Source organism: Epinephelus lanceolatus, chromosome 2 (assembly GCF_041903045.1).
Source record: "Epinephelus lanceolatus isolate andai-2023 chromosome 2, ASM4190304v1, whole genome shotgun sequence".
NCBI classification, from domain to species: Eukaryota; Metazoa; Chordata; class Actinopteri; order Perciformes; family Serranidae; genus Epinephelus; species Epinephelus lanceolatus.
The window spans coordinates 12,333,487-12,356,180 of NC_135735.1; the positions used below are offsets into that span (position 1 = coordinate 12,333,487).

Here is a 22,694-nt window from a genome sequence, read left to right on the forward strand (position 1 = left end):
CACAGAATAGATCGAACAAGGAGGATAGATACAAGGGAAGAGTGGGATAAGAACAGAGTGCAGGGATTGGTGCACGTATATATGTATATGTGTGTATATATGTGTGTTTGTGTGTTTGCAGGAGGAATTGCCTGCTCTCTTCTACGTAAGCGTGAAGGATTTTGAAGGAGGGGAGCTGGTTCCTAGCCGTCATGGCGTGACTGTCACAGCTCAGAGGAAGAGACGCACCAAGCCTTACACAACATCCACATTCCATACGTGCAATGTGTGTGAATGTGTTTATTGTGGCTTTGTGTCATGGTTGTGTGAAACCTGTTTTACACTGTGGGCAACACAGGCAGCAGAGACAAGGGATGAATACCATTTCTGTCTTTGTGTGTGTGTCTGTCAGCGGTGGTGTAATGATGAGGATGTGTGAGTGCGTGTGTGAGAGGTGAATGAGGACTGAAGTGTACGCAAAACCCACACAGATGCAGTGAAACCCACAAAACGCAAATTGATACACAATTAAATGACCACAAGCAAACACAGTTGCTGAGAGTAAAACACGTCTCTGTGAAACAAATGAAGAAATTAGACAGTGACAGATAATGTTCGTGTGTGTGAGTGTGTGTGTGTAGGTGTTGAAAGCCACCGACAGTGGAATGTGTTTCCTGTGTGCCCTAATTCCTCTCTCCTTCCTGTTTGCAAAGACACTGAGGTAACTGTACTCGGTGTGCTGGGGTCTGATGACGGGTACATGACATCAATACAAACACACACACAACTCTACAAATAAATGAACACTATGGCAAACACATAACACAACACAAAACTCATATAGACATAAAAACGCAAACATAAATTGACAACCAGTGTAAGACAAAACCGAGTTTTTTTGTTTTAAATAATTAGTGTGTGACTGAAGGTCCCACCTGACTGAGGTAATGATATTCTTCAGGCTTCTTGAGGTGAAAGGCTTTCCTCTCGTCTTCACTCGCTCCTGCCAGCAGGTAGTAAAACACATGGTAGTTTCTAAAAAATAAAAACAAAAAAGAAAATTTCAAATTACGGCTGGTTAAAGTTAAACTCATAACAAATGAAAGCTTTATTATTACCTAATCAAAATGTGTCTTTTTATGATTTTTATATCAGAATACCAATATGGGACAAAAATATTTTCTTCTTGAATGTTTAATTAGTACATTAGGCACTAGTCAAATCTGTGAACTCATATTTATTTGCTGTAGCCAATGTGTCTGTGTCCAATCACAACTTGACTTGACGATGACTGACAACTTGTAGAGCCTTCACACTTCATGCAAAATATATAATGACTCAATTTTTTAGCTCAAACACACTTCCACTTCCATCTTCTTCTACCACAAATTTGATCTACCATCTAAAACATATCTATTGTAGTAGCGTTGTGAAAAAAGCTACGGGGTGCCTTAATTTCCCATGGGATAAAGAAAGTATCTATCTATCCATCCATCCTTCCACCCACCTATCCATCTTTCTATGTATCTATCCATCCATTCATCCATCTTTCTATGTATCTATCCATCCATCCTTCCTTCCTTTCTTCCTTCCTCCCTTCTTTCCTTCCATCGATCCATCCATCCATCCATCTATCCATCCATCCTCCCACCCACCCACCCATCTATCCATCATCCATCCATCTTTCTATGTATCTATCATCCATCCTTCTATGGATCTATCCATCCATCCATCCATCCATCCATCCATCCATCCATCCATCCATCCGTCCATCCATCCGTCCATCCATCCTTCCTCCATCCATCCATCCGTTCATCCATCCTTCCTCCATCCATCTGTTCGTTCATCCATCCATCCATCCATTCATCCTTCCTCCATCCATCTGTTCATCCATCCATCCATCCATCCATCCATCCATCCTTCCACCCACCTATCCATCTTTCTATGTATCTATCCATCCATCCATCCATCTTTCTATGTATCTATCATCCATTCATCCATCTTTCTATGTATCTATCATCCATTCGTCCATCTTTCTATGTATCTATCCATCCATTCATCCATCTTTCTATGTATCTATCCATCCATCCATCCATCTTTCTATGTATCTATCCATCCATCCATCCATCTTTCTATGTATCTATCCATCCATCCATCCATCTTTCTATGTATCTATCCATCCATTCATCCATCTTTCTATGTATCTATCCATCCATTCATCCATCCATCTTTCCTTCCTCCCTTCCTTCCATCCATCCATCCTTCCTTCCTTTCTTCCTTCCTTCCTTCCTTCCATCCATCCATCCTAGCCCTGTTAAGTCATTTTCACAGTTGATCTGGAACTTTTTGATCCACTGGCCAACTCTAGCCTGTGATAGGGTGGTTAGTAGCCTGTGGACCATTTAGGATACTCACAATGAAAAAAAGTTGATTCACACTGTGGACTTTTAATGTAAATAAGTTGCCAAAGTACAAAAAAAACATCAAAGGGATCCAGAGGAGGAACCCCAGACCCCCTAGCAGAGGTCAAGGCTAGGCCCCAAATAAGCCCCCCTGACCTGTGTGGGGCTGCTGTGACTGGATTTGCCTCTTGGCATGAGTGAGAACAGCAAATGTCAAAAGGTTGAAAACATTCATTATATATACTAATATTTGTTTACTAATTGGCCCCTGGTGTCCTGTCAATTTGCAAAAGTGGGGCAAAAGTTGAGTATCCCTGCTCTGATTGGTAGATTGATTGAATGGCGTCCAGAGGCATTTTGATCTACAGTTGTTTATAACACCCTTGGAAACTTAAAAATGAACTGAGTGGTTCAGGACTAACTCACAGTTGCATGATGTCAGGTTAGTTCATTAGTCCATAATTAACAAGTAGGAAAACATCAGCACTATAAATTAAAAATAAAACTAAAGCAAATAACACAAATCAAAACTGTAAATGGAGAGAAAACTTTCTTAGATTCTTACTAATAGTAATAAAAAGGGTTTATTCTCTGTCCAACTGTGGTTTTAGCATGCCTTCAATTAGCATGTTTATAAACCAGCGTGCTATTTGACAGTTTGTCGGACTCAGAGACCAATGTCCAGCTAATTCCTGAGAGCCACAAAGCTAACGAGGCAAAAACTAGCAAAAAGAATCACAGCAGCTCCGGTTTGTTTGTGTGCTGGAGTGTGTGTGAATGTGTGTGTGCACTGACAGCATCGAGCTGCAGCAGAAAGGTTAAAGGTCAAAACTGTGCAGCAGCTGTGTGACCAGGGTCCTCCTGGAACGAACACACACACACACACACACACACACACACACATACACATACAGGCCTTTAGGGTCCCAGAGTCAGCAATCCATCTCAATAAGATTTGGCTAACGCAGGGGGCCCACTGAGAGCCCCCCATGGAGAGGTTAACCCTCGCCACACCGTCCAGCCAGTCCAACACATTAGTGTCAGCTTTACTTAGAGCTCAGTTCACCTCATGAATCACACTTTGGCAAACTCAAGCAAAAGGCTTTCTGAGTTAAATTCACGCACATGCACTTTTTGTGCCAAAATTCAAACTTAATTTATTTTATACTTTATGCTAGCACCATTTCATTTAAGCTATTAAATAAGGTTTTAAGTAAAGTTCAAATGTCACGTATGATTGAGTCAACAAGTTGGACATTACCTAGTTTGTTGACATAACTGTCCATGTTTGGTACATTAAACATCATCTACATTAAAATCAGTGTTGATTTAATGTAAGAAAGAACAACTGTGAGGTACTTGTGCTTTACTTAATTACTTCCACTTTATGCTTTTTTATACTTCCACTCCACTACATTTCAGAGCGACATGTTGTACCTTTAACTCCCCTAACGCTTAATTTGTTTAATGACTGAAGATACTAGCTACTTTGCAGATTCCTTTTATTAACACAAAATACAAACAAACTAATACATTCTGATGTACTATTATAGATTAGGAAGCTAAGCAGTACATAAAGTGGTTGAAATGAGCTCCATCTTCAGCAGCTGCAACATCAGTGATGCGTACACAATAATGCATCACAAATTATAACAGAGTGTGACAATATAGATTATTCTGAGAGGGAATTTGACTTATAATTATAATTCTGTACTGTGATACCGTGAAACCTTGATATTTTCAAAGACGTTTATCGTACCGTGAAAATCTCATACTGTTACAACCCTAGTCTGTGTAGCGTTTTTTTCTTTGGCGGAAAAAGTGTGGCAGGGCGCTGGGGAGCACTTTATTCAGCTCCCAGCACCTACTTCTTCCAATAAAATGACACGCTACGTGTGGATTTTGTGTCAATGACAACAATATCTTGACATTAATGTTAACTAGGTGGCTAACATAACACTACATTAACAGAGGGTTGACTACCCATTCAGTGTCCGCTGGCCAAACTGCTCCTACAGATTGGCTTTGCTTTCTTTGTTGAGATAGTTTCTGACTGACATATCATACACCTCTGTATAGACAGTAGCTAAAGGAGTAGTGACGACACCAATGCCTGAAAACTTCTAAGATTTTCAGCTAGAAGCGCTCGCAGCTGCCACCAGCTGAACCAGCTGAAAAAGACGCTCGCATTTAGAAAAACACATGTGAACACTGGTCCTGATAGGGTATTTTTAAGTTGTAGTACTGCTACTTTTATTTAAGTACAAGATCTGAGTACTTCTTCCACCACTGTTATATTATTACATGACGCTGGTGAGATAAGCACTGTGAAACTACATTTCACATAAGCAGCACAAGTTTGATTGATGCATACACAAGTGTGGCAGTGTGAATCTCAATAAGATGATGCTTTTTGAGAAGTTGTATGTCAGAAATGTGGAGGCCAACATTTGACAGTTTGTCGAATTTTTCTTAATATTTATTTACCTCAGCATATTTGTCAATAAGTCCTTAAACTGCACTTTACAACTTGATCTGCTTTTCTGAGAAATGCTCACCGCTCATTGTGCTCCTGATAGACCAGCCTCGACTTCTCCAGCAGGTATTTCTCCACATATGCCCTGAAAACAGTACAATAAAATAGTTAAACTTCAAATCATATTTCCTGTAGGAAAATGAAAAGCATTGGTCTGTGGTTCCTTACCCTCTCACGGTGCCGCTCTCCTGGTAGTTCACCTGAATGAACTTACCAAAGCGACTTGAGTTGTTATTGTGGGCTGTCTTTGCGTTCCCAAACGCCTGGAGGGGAAACAGAAGAGGACGTGGTTAGATGAAAACAAATACACACAAATAAATGTTCAGAGACCACATTATTACACGTCCTACACACAGGTTAGTGACATATGTTAGAGGTCAAGCTCTGAGTCGACGATAGGTGTGGATAATTTGTTTGTGGGTCAAGCACACAGAGACTTTGGCCTGGTGCCAAACATTGTCTTGAAACACTGTCAGCCCGGACGGCGCAGAGCGAGCTTTTCCTCTTACATAGTTTCAAACAGTGTCAGTCCGAGACAGATTAATAACATGGTTTTAAGGATCCGTTCAAGTCAGAGTCAGACAAATTGCCAGAGTGGGGATGAAGGAGCTGGGGCCAGCAGACCTCATGGAAAAAAGCTCCTCAGTGAGTAATGGGATCCATGTGGCCGTGTGGAACATGTGTAGTGGTTGTGCTTTAATAAGACGCTCCAGTATTTCCCCTCGCAGCTCTGTTTATGTTGTATGGCTGCCTGGAGGGGAAGTAGTTTTTTGCCCTATATAAACCCTGCAGTTATTTGTAGCTCCGCCACAAGTAAACAAATTCCTCAGTGAATCACTTAGAGCTGCCCGAAGCCCTGCGTCTGTGGAATGGGAAAACACCCCTCTCTGACCCCACCCTTCACCAACGCCACTTGCTAACACACAGGCATGCTAGGAGAAGGCTAGTGTCAAGCTAGTGGGCCACAGTGACTACGTTTACATGCATGAAATACTCAGTTTTTTGTTCTTTTTCTAAAAAAGACAATTTTCCTACTAAACTGTTTACATGGCTAATGAAAATAAATATTCCACATGCAGCCTTGCATAATCCGAACCTATCGCTTATCATGTCAAAATATGGAAAAGTGGAACAGCTGTCGTTTGTGCCATTTTACTTTTTTTTTTTTCATTTTCAAAATTTTCCACCTGCTGCATGAACACAGCCTCCCTCCTTCATTCCTTCAACCGCCTTCTTGAAACAGTCAGTGTTACGATATTTGCGAATATCTAAAAACCTGCTGATATCCAAGTCCTTCACAATGTCAAAAAGTAGGTGTGGTTCTTCTTCGGACCACAAATGTGGGCTTTTCTTTTAGGTATGCATCTCTACCCCACAGCCTTACAAACTGTTGGCAAATTGGTTTGTGTACAACGCACAGGGCTGACCATAACATGCAAGAGACCATGTGTCACAAACTACGGCAGACACCGTAATAGATTTTTAGAATATGCTGTATACATGACCACAGAATGCTCCTGAAACCTGAATAATACCAACATATCCCACATGTCTTAATTGAAAAATGCCACGTTCAGAATAAAGCATAATCCAAACAGAATGTGCTGTTTACACGACCCATCAAATTCGTAATATTGTCATATTTGGAATAATGGGGGAACATCAGTGAGCAGGTAAATTTGTCGACTGCAGGGCTTCAGGCTTATCCTAATGCAAAAATTTGCAGCTGAAACCAGAGTTCATTCATCGCTGAATTTCACTTGACTTTGTAAAACATCTTGGAATTTTGTGTCAGGAGGAACATGATTGGCTAGAAGTGTTACTGCAATGCAACACAGGAGAAACTACTATTACCGCCTCACAGTTGTATGCCTCTGGTAACCAGTCAAGTTGCAGTCACTCTTTAGATTAATGTCTGTGAAAACATGGATGCTCAGCACAGTTTCAAGGTGGGCACCCAAGATTAGTGTCACCAATGCAGTATCTGAACAACTGGGGTCGCATGGGGGGCTGGAGCCTATCCCAACTGACATTGGGCGAGAGGCAGGGTACACCCTGGACAGGTCACCAGACTATCGCAGGGCTGACACACAGAGACAGACAACCATTCACACTCACATTCACACCTACGGACAATTTAGAGTCACCAATTAACCTGCATGTCTTTGGACTGTGGGAGGAAACTGGAGTACCCGGAGAAAACCCACACTGACAGGCTCCCCCACAGTGGGGTTCGGCAGGGGATGAGGTGACGATGCTAACCACTGTACCACCGTGCCACCCTATACCTGAGATATGACGTCAAGTAACGGGCAGAAAAGTGTTTTTGCAGAACATTATGATGTCACAGTGACGTTGCTCTTTGACCTTTGGGATACAAAATCAGCACTTCCTTTCAGACAAAAACATATTTTGTAAGGTCACAGTGACCTTGACCTTTGACCACCAAATACTAATCAGTTCATTCCTGAGTCCAAGTGGACGTTTGTGCCAAATTTGAGAAAATTACTCAAGGCCTTCTTAAGATATGGCGTTCACAAGAATGAGAAGGATGTAATGTCACAGTGACCTTTAACCATTAAAATCTAATCAGTTCATCCTTGAGTTCAACTGGATGCTTGTGCCAAATTTGATGAAATTCCCAACTGCAAACAACAAGCCAAAGCTTCACAAGTCAAATCACTAGGGCAACCCAAAAGTGCTTCTTTTGCAAAGTGTCTGTCACAACATATACTTACAGGGTGACATACAGAGTGTCTAGGGAAGTCGTATGCAAAAGTTTTGAGACTTACACATTAATACTGCAGCCCTATGGGAAGATAAATCAGGACAAACATTCAGCAGAGAGAAAGTGCAAGCAAAAGTTCAAAAAAGCATCTTAAGCTTTAGATGATCTCTGTCCCGTTAAGTCTTCTGGGCAAAGATCATCACACCATAAAGATGCTTTGGGAATCAGGGCCTAGGACACTTAGGCCTCTCTACTACTGGCAGCTCCTAACTCAAAGAACTGGTTCACAGCAACAAACTCGCCCTTCGTTTATGACTCACTGAGCTGAAGGAATCATTATAATGGGCAGCCACTGTGGAAAAACATATTCAGCTCTGCAGTCTGGACAAAGAAAGAGCACACAAGGTCAAACTGAGGAACAGTGACAATATCGTTTCACATCCAGAAATGTGGGTTTTAAAATGCGATGCCTGATGCATTCGATATTCCCAGAGGAGCTGGTATTCTATTCACCACTCCATCCGTCTGTGAACCGGCTAACCTGCCTGGTTCAGGAACTACGGGTCAGACGAGGACAGACAGCCATCAGTCAGAGAACTTCCTGAACGGACAGCCAATGATAAACAAGCACACATGAAAACAACCTTCTCGCAGACATGTTGAGGAACTCGGGTCAGACAAGTCAGATATCGGACCTTTCAGTGTTTGCCCGACATTCAGCATTTTGTGTTGGGCCAGCAGGAAGCAGGATGTGGAAAAACTGAAATACTGAGAGCTGATTTATGTCCAGGCACCGTGTGTTCCTCCACCTGGTCTGTGTAAAAAAGACGCATAGTTACAGAAGACATTTTAACAGCCGACAGTTTGTATTCTCTCTAAACTTGGCAAGCTCCATATCAACGGCAATAAAACACAACAGAGGGGACGATACGTCACAACTGACCTCTGGAGGGGAGGAAGTTTCCTACCAACATGGAGGGGAAACATACAAATGCATACAAAATAAATAGACATAAATCACTACAGAGAGAGACTGCTGTCAGGTCACTGAACTAATAAGTCTCTGAATTCCATCGTTCGATTTCTAAGAATAAGAAAATATTTCAGCAGAAACATCTGTCATACCGTCCTCTCAACGTCAGGAGCATTAACGCTCCCTCTCTGCACAGCAACAGTAATCTATAGCAACATGACGATGACAAAGACTCAATCAATCAGTAACAAACCTGTTACCGAAGGTGACATCTTTTCACACGAAGTAACCCCAAATAGTTATTTATGCACTCTATTTTTTACCAGTTTTTCATACTGTATGACAGTATGGGCTCAAACATCACCATTTACAATCAGACATCTTTCATCCTTCTACAATCAGGTAGTGAAAATGGACAAAAACTTATTTAAAAGATACAATCTACTTAGCTTTGAGAGCTTTACTCTTTTTGGTCTTCTCAAATTAATACCTAGGAGCACAGTGAGTGGAAGCTGTAAAATACCACATCGTAGATCTGTTCCTCAGTCTGGAGGTGCGGCATTTTAGGGCCTTGTAGCGTCTTCCAGAGGGCAGCAGTGTGAACATGATATGATACTGATAGCTGCGTATTTAAACACACTGTACTGTAAATGCAAAAGCCCAACAAGGGACAAGAATTAAAAACTAGCAATGGCTCTAAACTCTCAGTGCAGCACATCAGTTTCAGTCTCTCTATTGGAACTATGTCAAATGTAATCGTCCCAAATAAACAAATAAATTCAGATTCAAATAGACCTGAATATAAAACAGACAAAAGAAAAGTCATGCTTCCAGTAAAAATATGCATCAGCCTCACTCTTGCTCTTTCCGCCTACGTAAACAGCCCACAACATTGCAAATTTGTTCTTGTACCTTCTCCTCCGGGAGTTGTCAAAAGTTATTCTGGGAAATCGAAGTCACTAACTTAAGCTCAAGTAGACAGGGCAGGTTGAGGTAAAGTGGAAAGACAATTTGTGTCTGAGGGTGGGTTTTTTTCAGCTTTCTAAAGATGACAAAGAGTCAAAGGGACACCACAGCTAAAGCTGTTTGTACAGACATGATTCGCACCACTTCAGCCACTCCAGTAGGTCAACAACATTATTCTTGGCTTCAGACCACAGACGGAGCCAAAGGCAGACCAATGACGGACTTGAGATGGTGCCAGCGTGTTCTGGGTGTAATGTGTCTTGTCTGCAGGCTCGGTCAAAGTCATTCAGAGGAAGCACAGACAGAGAGGATGCCGCAAGGCTGATGTGATGTTTTTATAAGAAACGCACTCAGTCGACCCTCTTGTCAACAACTGTTGGGTTGTGCTGAATACTGTGGTCACTGTGAGAAAACCTTTTAGTTAGATGTCTTTCAAATGTGGCTCGAGTCGATTTTGAAACCAACACCAGTGTCAGAAATACCCCCAGAGCTGCCTAAAATACTGGATTGGGGGTCGACGAGTAAACATGTCAATGCACTGATCCAATACAACATCATTCCTTAATAAACCTTAAAGTAGTTTTACACATAAATCACAAAGACAGCCCAAAAGTGAAAAAGATAAGGAACAAAACTGTCAAACATATTGTTCTGAATTACCAAAACATGGGATTTTTAGTGCTTAATGTATCAGTTCAGTACACTGTATCAGCCACTAGGCAAATTAGGGTATCAGAATCAGTATAAGAAAAGGAATAAATGGTATTGGAAAATCTTCAGTTGTCGCTTTCAAAATCAATTATCCTTTAGTTTGTGAGAAGGTGAACTCAGGACGCATTGATACTGTTTTTCTTCTTCCCTCATACTCAGTCTGATTCCTTCACTCTGTCTACTGAACAATCCCAGCTCTTTCTTTCCAGCTTAAAAATAAGATGTACAGGGTCACAGATCTCTACCAGGAAATAATGTAATATAAAAAGAATGTTGGTTTTCTAGGAAATCACTTAGGCCTCCAGCTCCGCCTCATCCAGAGGCAATCAGCTCAGATTCTTTTAATGCTTCTGACTGTAGTGAGGTAATTAGCTCTTTGTCTGCCTTTGTATGCTCTGACTCATGCAGCGTGGAGCAGAGACACATGGCTTTTAATCATATGAGGATGACTTCATTAGCAGCTTCTTGAGGAGAAGAGAGGAGAGTGGAAACAGGAAAGCAGGCCGTTGTCCTGGGTCACGCCAGGCGCTTGGATAGAGAGCGCAGACAAAAAGCTGCTCGGTTTAACCCACAAAGGAATTTATCTTTCAGTAAGTCATCAACTGCTTGGGGGTTACAAATGAATTTCCATGCTGGGTTGTGTTCAGAGGTCATATGACTCCACGGTCCCAAACGCCACAGAGAAACGCTTTGTCTGAATTTCAAAGTCACTTAAATGAGCCATGAGATAAAAACAGCATTCTTCTGACTGCAAATTGATTAAGGAAATTGTCACCAAATTTTTAGCATTCCATCCTCGACAGTAGCAACGAGGCATCTGTGTGACTCAGTGGCTACTCAGAGGCATAGCTCATTTAACCTCCGTAGATTCATATCCTTTTTCCGAGCCTGTTAGTGAAGCGAGTCATCCACCACAGTATGCGGACAGGATATCAACAATAGAGTGAAAGGGCAAGTGACTCGGCCCTACATGTATCATCGTTATGTCACAGCGTGTGTGGGCAGATTACGTTCTCCAGAGGCTAATTTGCGACCATGCCCCTTGTAATCTCACACCTAAGGTCGTGCTGACCAGAGCGGGCTGAGGTCACTGTGGTTGTTTAATCACAGGGGGATCTGCAGTCATGGTTCCCAGCTGGGTGAAAGCACGGTGGGATGTGGGTTCTGGCAATGGCTGCCTCTGTAAAAACAGGGTTTGAGGTAGGATGTGTGCAGGTTTAACCATCAGTATAAACCATTTAAAGGGCTTTCTACTCCGTGCAACATGAGCAATGAATATATATGAGCTTGTTTTTGTGATTCAGCCATTTTAAAAAAGGTACCAATGTTTGGTTGTGAGCTCGGTTTAAAAGATCAGGCCATCTGTAACAACGTCAGAGGAGCTGTCTGCCATAATTCTTAGTAAGCTCATCATCACTCGGCCTCAAACGCCCCTGGGAGCAGATCTGATGGTCCACTGAAATTAGCAAAGTAGACGTCAAGCCTGACAGGTCGTGCAGCTCTGACAAGAGGCGTCACGCTTGGATGAACTGCCATAAACCTCAGACCCCTTTTGTTTTTCGTTTCTGACAACTGTTGTGTCCGAGAGAATTTCAGCTTTAAGGTTTAATACAACTGTAGTCACATCTGTTTATACTGCTTAATTCTGTGTGTGTATACTAATGTCAGAGCATGTGGTGACTGTGTTTGTATAAAGTCTGACATTACTCATGCTACAAAAATAAACAGGTTAAAACCACTTCCATCCCCAATACACAGCGTCTCATGAAATAAAACTTAATGTAGACCAGCGACTGTCAAGGTGGAGTGCGATTTCTTTGTACAGAGCTGGGTAGCCCTTTCCCCTTTACAGTGGCCCCTTTAGGCCCCGATCACACAGAAAGAATTTTTAGCAGCTGGAGGCGGCTTTTACGTTGCTATGCGCCTCACATTTCTGCGCTCTAGACGTCTGGTGTTTTTGCCGGGGCAAGTTTGAAAAAACTTCAACTCCACCACATCATCTCCGCTTTGTTCCCATCGTCCAATCGGATGATTTGAGAGGCGGGCCTTCTGTGGTGGTCACGACAACAAATTTACAGTTGGTAAACAATGGAGGAGAAACTCATGGTGCTAGGTCACTTGGCAGGATCAATGGACTCTCTGTAGTTAGTATTCATTTTTGTTATGCTAGGCCTGACGATACACAGCAGGTTGTCAAACTGCCCCAGAGTCATCCTAAAATATGTCTGGAAATGGCCATCATGGAGGTGAAGCTCCTGGACCAACCGGTGGTACTCCCCATGATCCACCCTCTTTTTTAGGGTCTCATATACCCACACAGATCTCCAACACACTATTCGCTGACAGCCTCTCACCCTCGACCAGAGCTAAAGCAAGTCCCCTCTGCCTGAACATTTTAGTAGCAAGTGTTTTTTTTTGTTGTTGTTGTTGTTGCTTTTTTACTAGTTCTACATTATTCTGCCTCGCCATTCTGTATAGAAGGTATGATCGCTGAATGGGGGGACAAAGATGTCTCTTCTTTAAGTCGGCAGCAAATGTAGTAACAGCAGGATGGGACAAGTGTCACGTATTGATGGTGTGTTGTGTGTGCAACCCACCGCTGTGACACTTTAAAAGCAGCTAGCAGCAGTTAGCAGCTAACTAGAAGAAGAGGAAGAGCAACTGAAAATGAGCTCTTAACCCCTGGAGTGGAGGGTGGGATCAACCATCATGTAACAGAGAGATGGCAAATGATTGTTATTGCAATGTTATGCCATTGCTATTGTTTAGAACGTGCTGACCAACATTTATGTTATATGTCACACAACAGGCCGACGCTGTTGAGTTACTCTGTTGAGCAGCACTTTGTCGGCATTGTTTGGTTCTGTGTAAAAATACAAAGCCGGCGTGATGAAGGGTCTTCACTGCAGCCTCATTGTGGGATCTCGGTTTAAAAAGGACAAGTTTTTATGCTAAGCTAAGCTAACCAGCTGGTGGCTGCAGCCTTAATTTTGATGGACAGACATATTCCACCACTGCAAACAAGACCTGCTTGTTTGTTTGTATCTGCCTTTATCTTATGCAGTTTTACGGCTGGTTGAAAAATATTTTAGCTGGGAATTTTTTTCAGTTTATCAGCCACTGGCAGATAGATCAAAAAGTTCATTTTGGACCCTGGACGTGAGAGCGGTTTCCATCTTCTCGTCATATTTTCCATCGAAAAGCCAATGAGTGCATTTCCCAAACTGTGAATCACTGGACAACAACAAGTATGAGCGAGACTGACAGAGAGAAGGAGAAAGAACAATGAGAGAGAAAACAAGAAAAACCTAATTAGAAAAACCAGTGGCCTTTTGATCAGTGCAATGGCTGGCTAAAGTATTTGGCTCAATCAGAAAGTCCTCCTGAGCGAGTAAGAAGGAAGTGAACATTAGTCACAGGGATGGAGATGAAAGCCAGGCCTAATAGAAAAATAATCACAGATCTCCAGGACTCCTCAGCTATCACAGACATCTCTCATATAACATAAACCTCTCCGAGTTAAAGATGAGTGCGGAGAAGAAGCCACATTCCTAAGTTACAAAGGCCCCTCAGACAGAAGCAAACTTTCAGAAACCTCTAAATTAGTGAACTCATTTCCCATGCTGTTCCACAAACTGCAGGCCTTTGTATGAATCCTGGAAGAGGAGCGTTTTCTTATCCCCAGGCTGTGCAGTTTGAGACTAGACCGTATACAGTAGGATATGCATATCTGAATGGATCTACTTCCCATGTTTACTGATAAAGATCTAAAAGGTATAGACAGACTTAAAGGTTCAGTGTGGAGGATTTAGGGGAATATACTGAACATAATTAGTATGTTTTCTTTAGTGTATAATCACCTGAAAATATAGGGAACAGGTCCTTGTTCATGGAGATGTTGCATTGCCATGTTTCTACAGTAGAAAAACAGTACAGAAGACACGCATGTCCCAACGTCCAATGGAGTGGGTGCTGGACCAAAGAATGGTGGTAATACTAACTAATGGGGGGGGACATGATTTGTATATTCTAGACCAGAAATATAGGCTAGAAAAAGACTGGCAACCGCTACGTTTTTACCAATTGTGGATTACGGTGATTTGTTATACATGATCTGCACATTGTTTGCACATGTATATACTGCATATCATAGTGTACTGAGATTTGTTACAAAATTGTAAAGCCCTCACTCATCACTGTATGCTTCATTCCAGGGCTGGTCAGCCATCTTTGACCTCTCGTAGGCTCAGGCACTGGCATTTGTTCATTTATAAAGCCATACTGGGTAAACGCAAAAGTTGTGATGTATATAAACAGACTTGATGGAAGAAACTTTGACTAAGGATAGACCGATATGGATTTTTTAGGGCCGATGCCGATACCGATTTTTTTCCATCACCCTTAGCCGATGACCGATTATGGACTGCCGATTTTCTTGAGCCGATATTTGGGGCCGATACTGCTTTTGCTCCCTCAATTTACATAAAAAAAAATGACACAATGATAACAAATATTACAGGTCTCAAGTTTAAAATAAGAAACATTTATTGAACAGTAAAAAATACTAAAACAAGATGGAAAGTTGAGGTAGAACAGGTAGAATATTATTATTATTATTATTATTATACATTCAAATAAAAAAAGAGTTCAGTGCTCTTAAATCTTCCAGTAATGTCTTTATAAAATAAACAAATATTTAAGCTGAAGCATAAATAAAACAACAACTACTGTACACAGTAGGATTCAACAGCTTTGTTCAAATTAACCACATACTTTCAAATGAAAAAAAGTGCCAGGGAAAAATAAATCTGCGAACCCACGCATGTATCGGCCGATGCCGATACAAGTAAAAAACTCAAATATCGGCCCGATATATATCGGCCGGCCGATGTATCGGTCTATCCTTAACTTTGACCCATGCTTGCAAACATTTTGGAGATGGGAATATGGAAACGCAGATTGTATGGTGGAAGGTGATTGTAGAAATTGTCGAATATTTTTTTTGTGCACACCATTTTTGGCTTTTGTTCGGACATATATTTTTAGTATGGATCCATTTGTTTTGGAGAGGAAGAGACCTCTACAGATAGTTCAACTCCAGGTAAAAACCTCCTGAACAATGAACATTGAAGGAATTCTAACCGGGAGAAGTTTCAGCTGGTTGCAGTTTGCTATTCTCACCACTAGATGTCACTAAATCCCCCTAAAACTTACGCACTGTTCCTTTTAACCAAGATAATCTCATTCTAAATTAGCCTAAAGAGAAGATATTAACATTTGCAATAATCACTGTTAGCTGCAGCATGATGAGTACCAGACAAAATTCTGTATATCCCAAAAAGTCGAGAACACAGAGCAGAAAGCACTTTCCAGGAACACAGGAAGGAACCTTATTTATTGTTTGTGCTCAGTGATGGATTTTGCAAAGATTTAATAAGCCTCAGGAAAACGTTCCCAGAGTGAAATGCTAACTGAAAACATAAAACAACACTAAAATCCAATGAAACAATAAAACACACGGAAATTAGAGCAACGTTGCATCACCACACTGTTTAACATTTACACAAATTAAGCTAAATGGTGCATTAAGATCTGGACTGAAGGAGTCAACAGACCTGATCCACATTCTTCCTCATTTTGAGAGAAAGTTTGAGAAAACGCTGCTGATTTGGCCAAAACGTCTCCCTGCACTGTTCGTGGGTGGCAGAGTGTTTACTTGTTTTCCTCACTAAGTGAGTCAGCGCGGCGAGCTGCCCGGTCATTCTTTATTTGCAATAAAGATGTGTGTGTGTGTGTATGTGTGTGTGTGTATGTGGTCGACTTACTCTGACTGTGTCCCTCTGGCATCTGATCCCTGCTTTAATTGTGTTTCTTCTGATTTCACTTTCTCTTACTCACTCTCTCTCACACATCACGGATACCAGCGGACAAACAAACACCAGGAAATACAACTGCTGCTGGAACTGAAATCCTAATATTTTTATTTTAGTAACCACAGCTTATTATACCTGTGGTTAGAGGGTCAAGTACTTCGAAACAAACATGAGATTACAGTGTCGTCATGGTGAAGTGTTCAACGGGAACCGAGAGCAGAACAGAAACATAATGAAAAGCTGAGAGAGAGCAGATGAATGCCTCAAAGAACAACTAATTCAAAACAACAACAACAAAAAAACTTTACTCCATTTTCAAACATAATGATGCATCAACACATTAATTACTAACTGCAAATGCTACAGAGGTAGAGCGGGTTGTCCACCAATCAGAAGATCGGAGGCTCGATCCCCGGCTCCTCCAGCATCCTTGGGCAAGATACTGAACCCCAAACTGCTCCCTATGGCTGTTCCATCAGTGTGTGAGTGTGGGGCTGGAGCCTATCCCTGCTGACACTGCGCAAGAGGCAGGGTACACTCTGGACAGGTCACCAGACCATCACAGGGTTGATGCATAGAGACAGACAACCATTCACACTCACATTCACACCTACGGACAATTTAGAGTCACTAATTAACCTGCATGTCTTTGGACTGTGGGAGGAAGCTGGAGTACCTGGAGAAAACCCACGCTGACACAGGGAGAACATGCAAACTCCACACAGAAGGGCTCCTCTACCTCAGGGTTCGAACCAGGAACCCTCTTCCTGTTAGGCAACAATGCTAACAGCTGTACCACTGTTCCACCGATCCAAAATCTTATTATAGAAAAATAATAGTTCTTAAATCCAAACTGAATTCAGCGACTCACACCTGTTGTTGCCATTCCTGATAAATGTTTTATTCCTTTCACTTCACTTTCAGTTTGATCTGTCTGCATAAACTCAGTCTTGCAAAGGGTTATGTACGGTGGCCAAGACATCTCAAACTGACTGCATGTCCAAAACACTTTGCAAATTCACAAAACAAAAGCACATTAACGTCAAAGAAAAATGCAAAACCCGACTGTTATTGCCGGTGAACTATTAAGCCCCGCTCCCACCCACACTTTCCGTATGGTACCTTTGGATCCAAAAGTAACCCTTCAGACCGAGACCCTAGGTCCATTTAGCATAAACAGTGGTTACAGCCCTGAGCAGAGTGACCGCCCTCTATTGACCAATCAGACTGCAGTGTTCATAGCTCCACCTTTTAGTACCAGATCTGTGTGCTAGGTACCCCAACAGAGGGGGGACTAAAAATGGGGAGGAGACTTTCAAAATGTCTCAGTCACCATAGTCATGGGTACATGGCAGCTAAGTGTACTAATACATTTCCTATCACATACATGGAGCCAATAAGGGCAGATACCTCAGGTGAGGAACTCTTATTAACACTGACACAGATTTATTTAAGAGACATTCACATACTGTCTTACTGCTGTTTTCCAGTGTAACTCAGTGCGAATCATTAGTATGCAGGTGAAGTGTGGAGATATGAGACTCAGCTAAATTGAAGGTTAGTCGTCTTTGTTTTGAAGTTCCCATCAGCACTGAATTCCCCCTGACAGCAAACACACACACATGCAAAGAGCTGATGCTCGACAACAGCAGAGATACAGCACACAGATCTGGTCATGTATACAGGGAGAGAATGAAAATTTGTGTGTGCTCGTGTGTGTGCTCTGTAAAACACAGCTAAAATTAGAGATGTTGATGACTGGGCTCAGCTGTACGTGTGGCCACATGCAGGGAGGTGACATTTCAACACAACTGGAAGCTGAAATGGGAAATTAAGACTCACACTGGGCCCTTCCCAGTCCCAGCAGCTCAGGATCCACAGCAGATCAGATAATAAAAGTTAATGCATGCATGTTTGTGTTTCTGCCCTGTGGAGATGAACAGACTGGACAAATAAGTAATTAAAAACCAAGGTGAAACAATCCATCATAGCATTGTCGAACTGGGATGGCATGGTGGTACAGTGGTTAACATTGTCGCCTCGACGCAAGAGTGTTCCTAGTTCGAACCCTGAGGTGGGGGGTTTGAACCCCAGGTGGAGCAGCCCTTCTGTTTGGAGTTTGCATGTTCTCCCTGTGTCAGTGTGGGTTTTCTCCGGGTACTCCAGCTTCCTCCCACAGTCCAAAGACATGCAGGTTAATTAGTGACTCTAAATTGTCCGTAGGTGTGAATGTGAGTGTGAATGGTTGTCTGTCTCTATGTGTCAGCCCTGTGATAGTCTGGTGACCTGTCCAGGGTGTACCCCGCCTCTCACCCAATGTCAGCTGGGATAGACTAAACCTCCCCCGCGACCCCCAACAGGATAAGCAGTTACTGAAAATGGTACCTAGTCGGTGTGCTGTGTACTCCTGGGGATGTTTTGGTCCCCAGATTTAGCTGCGGAGTGAACACTCTTGACTTTATCGCTACTCTTTGGTACAGTCAGCTGCAGACAGGATGCAGCGGCCCGGAGGAGGAGAGGCTTTGCACTGTAAGGCTCCGACATAACATTATCTTCTCTCTTCTGCTTAGAAGTGGTGAATGTACAGCTCACATCAACTTAACACTAACTTTTGTTTGATATCTAGTGTCAACAAAAAATGTTGTACATTTCGTTAGCGCAGTTAGCTTGTTTACTATGTCATGAATGTCACAGCCACACTCTCTCAAACTCCGTATGGAAAAAATCAAATAGTCGAATGTTCATATTGAACAACCAAATCTGATTCGACTGCCATCAATATTTCCACCTTCACCTAAAGCTTTTCTCTGATCTTCTCCATGATCTCGCCAACTACTCTGAGTCAAACTAATGCACAAAATTAAATTGTCTTTTTTTTTTAAACACTTTGCTAATATTGTGGAGTTTTGGGGCAGTCCCATCATATCAGTTGACTTATTATACTGTATTTTCACAAGAGAAGAAGAGTTTTAAAATACCAAGTTTAGCCCTTCATGTTCAGCTTTGTGTCCATGTCTGATTTCAAATGTTTACTCCCACATTTTATTTGAAATTCAAATATTAATTTCTATTTTCCATTTCTCTTTGATATACAGATTTCTGCTTTCTACTGATTTTCTAATGTAAAACGGCAGAGATGTGTGGAGGACCTAAAGGTGATAACAAGAACACTGTTATTATTATCATCATTATTATTATGTCTCTGTCTATTTGTCTGCATCATGTTGTCTTTGCAATTAAAAGAAAGTGTACTGCACAAGAGGGTTTGTACTTTATGATTTCTTCTTTTTTTTAACTCAAATTAAAAGAAAATTACAAAAAAGATCACATCATAAGAATTTCTCTGAACATAAAACTCCTGTGAAATAAAATAAATTGAAAAAATACAAGATTATGCAGTTCAGGTCCAGGTGAGACAGCAGTTACTGCACCTGCAACTTGTCTGGGAAATACCTCCCAGCGTCAGTGCAGTCCAAAAAGGATCAGCTGTTTCCTAGAATCATAACTTTATAAAGGCAGATCTGTGTTTCTGCACGCTTCCAAAAAGAAGTTAAGCTTCATTCCTCCACAGTGTGACTACAGTAGATGACTGCAGTTACAGTCCTTTACTGTGTAGGGCGACTATTTGTAGCCGAGGCCCGTTCCTTTTCTGTGAAGCACAGCTGCCTTACAGGATTTATTTCAAACATTGTCAAGATGCCTTTGACGCAATGTCATTTCTCACACTGGCACACAGAGTGCGCTCTATTCTTCACTCATTCACCTCATTATTCCTGCTCTTTCTGCCATGTGACAATTTCAAAGAAACAAAACTTTTCCTCGGCTGAACTTCTGACCCGGTGTTGCGTAAGAGCACTCGGTTCCTAATGTGTGAGAAAAAGAAAAAAGTTCATTTGGTCCAGAGACGTTAGATTCGTGACTTTCTCAAACCTAAAAAGGAGCACAGAGTGAGGCCGGACAAACAGGAAGACCGGGGAGCTTCTTGTTTCAGCATCACCTCGACCGAGACAAAACAATAGTGCAGTGTTTCCTGGTGGTAATGGGATGAGGTAAACGAGAGGCACCGAGAGGGATGAAAAATGAAGGAAGGCGGGGGAGACACAAAGAGTGGAAGAGAAAAGAGAGAGAGAGATGCAAAGAAAATTCAAAGACGACGCTGTTGTAACTAACTTACGCCACTGTTTCCTGCATTTGCAGCAAGTTTTGTAGTCCTTAATCTCATGCTCATATTTCATACATGTATAAACTGTAATCTGTGCTGCCTGTGAAAGGTTTGATAATAACTGAGGCCACATCGTGCTGCAGGTTTTGACCTGGTGTCAAGAGAAGGCAGCACTCAGTGTCTGTATAGTTTCACATTTCATGTCTAGATGTGCTCATGTGTCAGGAATCCACAAAAACTGTGGAGAAGTGTTTCCCAGATGCATCAATGATAATACAAAGAAAAGAGGACAACAGCTGCCTGACGAGGAAGAGTGAGAAAGTTTAAGATGTTAAATGTGTGCTTGGATGCTAACATGGATCTGCAGCTGCTCCTGGAAGTGTTTCTTCCTCACGTGTGTGATAGTGTATCACCATTATTCACAGTATCAAAGGTCAAAGTTTAAGAAAGGAACTCAAGCCTCCCGTCACATCCAGCAAACATTTAAGACCACAACCTGTGCAGTCTTATCAGAGTCTGAAGGGTTAACAAGATGCAGACTGACAACATACACACTGTCCTCACTGTACGTCTTCATCAGACCGGCTGTCTGCAGTTTTTTTGGCTTTTACCAGAACAGTAGGAGGAGCTGATGTCTGATAGTCATAAAACGCTGTCATTCCTTCCACTCGGCCCACAGGCTCAAGCTCAGGGCTGTGAGTCACTCCACCAACATATAGAGACACAAGACCTTATTGTTGAGTCAAATATCAGACTGACCACTGCACCCACAACAATAATGAGCAATAAAAAGAGATGAGATACAGATTTGGACCAGGAACTACAACTAAAGCTCATTTAAGGCATTTTTTGGAGCAAAAATGGCCAAAATTAAGATGTTCCAGCTTCTCAAGTGTGAATCTGTGCTAGTTTCCTTCATCTTTTACACAAGTAAAGTGAAGATCTTTGGGTTTCGGACTGTTGGGTGGACAAAACAAGACATCTGAAGACATCATGTTTGACTTTCAGTAAATTGCATTACCTGAAAATCATTTTAAAACGTATTTGCTGGATCCAGGTCCTCAAAACAAACTATTTGATCCTTTTCTTTGTCAAACATGACTGTAAACTGAATATCTTGGGTTTTGGACTGTAGGTGAGACAAAACAAAACATCTGAAGATGCCACCTCTGATATTTTATAGACAACAGAATCACCTGAGGAAAATAACGAGCAGATTAATCGCTAATGAAAATAATCAATAGTTGCAGCCCTTTTTGTTGTGGTACATTTTGAAAAGCATAAATGAAACTTACAAACTTAAGTCCTTGTAAGACCAAATGTCAGTCAACCAGAAAGGCCATTAGTCAGCAAGATTTCACTGGTTAATAATTCGCAAAAAAACCACCAATGAACAAATTCCAAACGATTCCAAACAAACAATTTCCAGGCGCTTAAAGACGCAGCATGTGTACAGCCCCTAATTTCCAGGACTGGTACCTGCGGTTATTCCACAGGCTAGTTAGTAACATGTCGGGCAGGAAATCCAAAGTGTGGGATCATTTTGAGAAGGTGAAGGACGAACCCAAGGTGATATGTAAACTCATCTTCATTGGTCGACTACAAATATGACGTATCATCTGAAACATGGAAGTAGCTACATGTCCATTAGCCCACAGCGTCATTAACAGGCGGCTCGCTCAGTGTGTGACGTGCACTTGTAGATAAAATATAGGCCTATATTAATGAAGGTTCATTAGTACGGTTTTGTATTTCTCTGTAATGTAGCACAGTGTTAACAATGTTACTGATACTATTCTTTCTCACACCTTCAACTCAAACCATTGTGTTGCCCCGCCCAAAATATATAGTTTTATAACTGAATCAATATCGTAAACAGGCAGGCGACTAGTCGACTAATGGCCCTAAATGATGACTAGGAAAATTCTTAGTCGGGTACAGCCCTATTATTTTTATTTTATAAACTTCCTTTTATTCATTCTTTACTTTTCTTTCTGTATCTTTACTTATTTTCGTCCTTGTGTTGCAGCAACCTCTGAGTTTCCCCCTCTGGTGATCAATAACAGCTTATCTTATCTCAATATAACCCAACACATGAATCACAACACTCCCACACCATTTATATAAAGAAAGGAAAAACATTTCTCTGACAAATGTGTTCAGTGTGTTCACCATCTGCACCGGTCAGCTGTCGGCTAGTTAGTTACACTATCTACACACAGACTTTCTCCTGCTGGCATCAACACAACACACACAATAAACCTGAAGCTAACCTGAGCTGGGAGACAGTGAGCGACTGGACAGACTGGGCCACCAGGTCAGCAACACTCTTACTGATCTACTCACACACACACACACACAGGA

The 22,694-nt window shown here is 41.8% G+C and overlaps 1 protein-coding gene across 14 annotated transcripts in view; it reads right to left on the reverse strand.

Annotated features, from left to right (window-relative positions):
* myo9aa (myosin IXAa) overlaps nucleotides 1-22,694 on the reverse strand; it is a 164,030-nt gene that overhangs the window by 73,120 nt on the left and 68,216 nt on the right. For all 14 annotated transcript variants that reach the window (XM_033627395.2, XM_078174079.1, XM_078174078.1 and 11 more), the window contains exons 3-5: nucleotides 5,086-5,180; nucleotides 4,940-5,002; nucleotides 915-1,014 (exon numbers count right to left, since the gene is read on the reverse strand). In XM_033627395.2, the coding sequence (XP_033483286.2) occupies nucleotides 915-1,014; nucleotides 4,940-5,002; nucleotides 5,086-5,180 (258 nt within the window). The remainder of the gene's footprint in view (nucleotides 1-914; nucleotides 1,015-4,939; nucleotides 5,003-5,085; nucleotides 5,181-22,694) is intronic.